Source organism: Notothenia coriiceps, unplaced genomic scaffold (assembly GCF_000735185.1).
Source record: "Notothenia coriiceps isolate Sejong01 unplaced genomic scaffold, NC01 NC01_scaffold00031822, whole genome shotgun sequence".
NCBI classification, from domain to species: domain Eukaryota; kingdom Metazoa; phylum Chordata; class Actinopteri; order Perciformes; family Nototheniidae; genus Notothenia; species Notothenia coriiceps.
The window spans coordinates 1-2,793 of NW_011364523.1; the positions used below are offsets into that span (position 1 = coordinate 1).

Below are 2,793 nucleotides of genomic sequence, written 5' to 3' on the forward strand. Positions count from 1 at the left end.
GGTCGATAGTCGTTTTTGCGGACCTTCTTTGATTACAGATTTGAAAACATCGTTGCTTGCTTTAAAAGTAGCACAATTAATTATGTTAAACCTTCAAAAGTATCTAGATATCCCTGCCCTAATGTCAAAGGAACTGCACACTGAATATGTTTTGCCGTTTGATGTCTATGTCTGGACCGCTGCGTCCAAAAGGAGGGCTTCTGCCCCGTTACTTCTCCGCTGCTTTCTTGTTCCAGTTTGAAAAGCAAACTGCATGCAGTTTGCTTTTCAGCCCAAGGGTATACTGTTTTTCTCAGACGCGGAGGGATACTGACTTGTTGTGAAAAGTAACTTACAATTCTAACCGTGGTATACGCTCAGTATATCACGGCTAAGAACCAATCAGATTGCTTGATTTGACTTGTCCGTTTTATAATTAAGCAATAGCTCACGACAGGCCGTGGTATATGGTTATTCTATCACAGTTAAGGGGCGTGGTTCGGCCCGACGCGAAGCATGCAGTTTGCTTTTCAGCCCAACTGTTAAATCGACCGGACTTCTTTTTGCAGATGAGAGATGTGAGATGTGAGCGTCATTAACAACAGTCAATAAGTCCTTGCTGCACATTATCCCTTACATGTTTCCATCTTAAGCTTTGTTAGTTAGTTAGTTAGTTAGTTAGTTAGTTAGTTAGTTAGTTAGTTAGTTTCGTGACGGACGTAATGTAACAGTTGTAACGGTTGTAGCTTTTCTCAGACGCGGAGGGATACTGACTTGTTGTGAAAAGTAACTACAATTCTACCCGTAGTATACGCTCATTATATCACGGCTAAGAACCAATCAGATTGCTTGATTTGACTTGATTTCCTGTTTTATAAACTTGTATATATACTTGAGGTAAACAATATCTTGCTTATATTGTGTGTATTGGGTTAACAGAAAATTGTCCCTTCAATAGTGTTTTGATTTGTCAGACAGTTTATGGATTTTTTATCTTCACGGTCATCAGTAGGCCTATATTTTCTTACTCTCTAATGCTGGTTTATTTCTATTTCTTTTTTTAGAAGTTCACATTTTTGGAATTTCTACTCTTTTAATTTGTTACTATATGTGCAATGCCTTGTTTTGTTTTTGTATGCTGCTGCAACGTCATTTCCCGCCAAATTGGGATGAATAAAGTACATCTTATCATATCTTATATAATATAAGTGAAGTATAGGATGGAGAAGTGTGTGTCCTACGTACAGCTTCCACCAACTTGTCCCTGAAGAACTCGATATTAGCGAAGAAGATAGGCGAGGGGATCCTGAAGATCTTTACTCCGTTTGGTTCGAATATCTGAGAGGAGATACAGTGTGATGAATAGCTGATTCTGAAAGTGTCTAAAAGTGTTTATTGGATAGCATTTACTCACATCCAGGTAATCTTTGCGGTCTTTGTACAGGTTTGTCCCCGAGATGTTAACCAAGACAGAGCAGCGAGGGCTGGAAAGACATGGAGAAGACCATGATACAAATATATTATTATATATCTTATTTTAGAAAATTCACATTGTCATTGCAGGTTTTCTGCTGGTTAGAGTTTGAGGTTTTGCTTGTATATGTTTCTTATAAGTGCTTCTTAAGTAGTTAATAGTTTGACAATTTGAATACTCTAACAAGTGTCTGTAAGTATATATAACTTACCTGGTATCTAGCTTCTACCACAATAACTTCTACATGTTACACTTCATTTATATTATAAAATACTGCCGCTGCTGCTTTTCTACCTGCATGTGTACTTTGTAAATTGTAATAACTTACATGCATGCCAGCCCTTTTATCTAATACTGCTTTATTTGTTGTCTCTATCTCTACTTTTGCTGTAACAACATACATTTATGAATAAAGGAATTCTGATTCTAGTTCTGAATTATTGTGTGTTACTTTGTGGTGAAGATGTAATTTCTCATCCACTGCAGTACATCTGTGTTTTAGTTATCAGAGGAATAACTTGTGACGTTACAATTGAGTCCTGAAGACGACAGTGAGCAGCTCCAACCCCAACCCCACCGCCAGACCGATATCCAGACCCAGCAGGATGGCACCCAGACACGTCCCGACCCAAACCACCTGCACACGACCAGAGAGGGCAGAAGTACACACATCCTTTACTCAAGTAGAAGTACAGATAATCGTGTTTAAAAATACTCTGGTGAAAGTAGAAGTACTGACTAAACTTCTTTACTCAAGTGAAAGTAAAGAGGGCTTTGAAATGTACTTCAGTAAAAAGTACCCATAACTAGCAGCTGTTTTAAAGAGTACCTGACCTCCCTTTATATTAATAGAACAATAATGTCATTGTTAGCTAATGAATGTTTCCATGCTGAACAACGGCAACATGACAACGTTTTCATTGGTCCCTCTTCTTTAGAGAAGACCAGGAAATGATGGATACACGGATCGTGTTCAAATCAATAGGCACGCAATGACTCTAAATAATAATGATCACGCCACCAAACACACATTCAGACTAAAGGAACCAGCCTGTTTGGAAAATGAGAGAAGTAGAAAGTACAGGTATTTGGGTTCAACATGTAAGAAGTAGAAAGTACAGGTATTTGTGTTCAACATGAGAGAAGTAGAAAGTACAGGTATTTGTGTTCAACATGTAAGAAGTCAAAGTAAAAAGTCGTCCGAAAAATAAGTAGTGGAGTAAAGTACTGATACCAGAAAAATGTACTTAAGTACAGTAACGACGTATTTGTACTCCGATACTTCCTACCTCTGACCAACCCCCCCATGTGTGTGTGAACCAATCATAAAGGTCAGGGTC

The 2,793-nt window shown here is 38.3% G+C and overlaps 1 protein-coding gene across 1 annotated transcript in view; it reads right to left on the reverse strand.

Moving 5' to 3' along the window:
- Positions 1-1,224: 1,224 nt before the first annotated feature.
- Positions 1,225-2,793, reverse strand: part of LOC104960281 (chloride anion exchanger-like) — a gene marked incomplete at both ends in the record, with an annotated part of 9,512 nt that continues 7,943 nt past the window's right edge. Inside the window, 3 exons of the mRNA XM_010788265.1 lie at positions 1,225-1,317; positions 1,394-1,463; positions 1,984-2,090. Coding sequence (XP_010786567.1) covers positions 1,225-1,317; positions 1,394-1,463; positions 1,984-2,090 — 270 coding nt within the window. The remainder of the gene's footprint in view (positions 1,318-1,393; positions 1,464-1,983; positions 2,091-2,793) is intronic.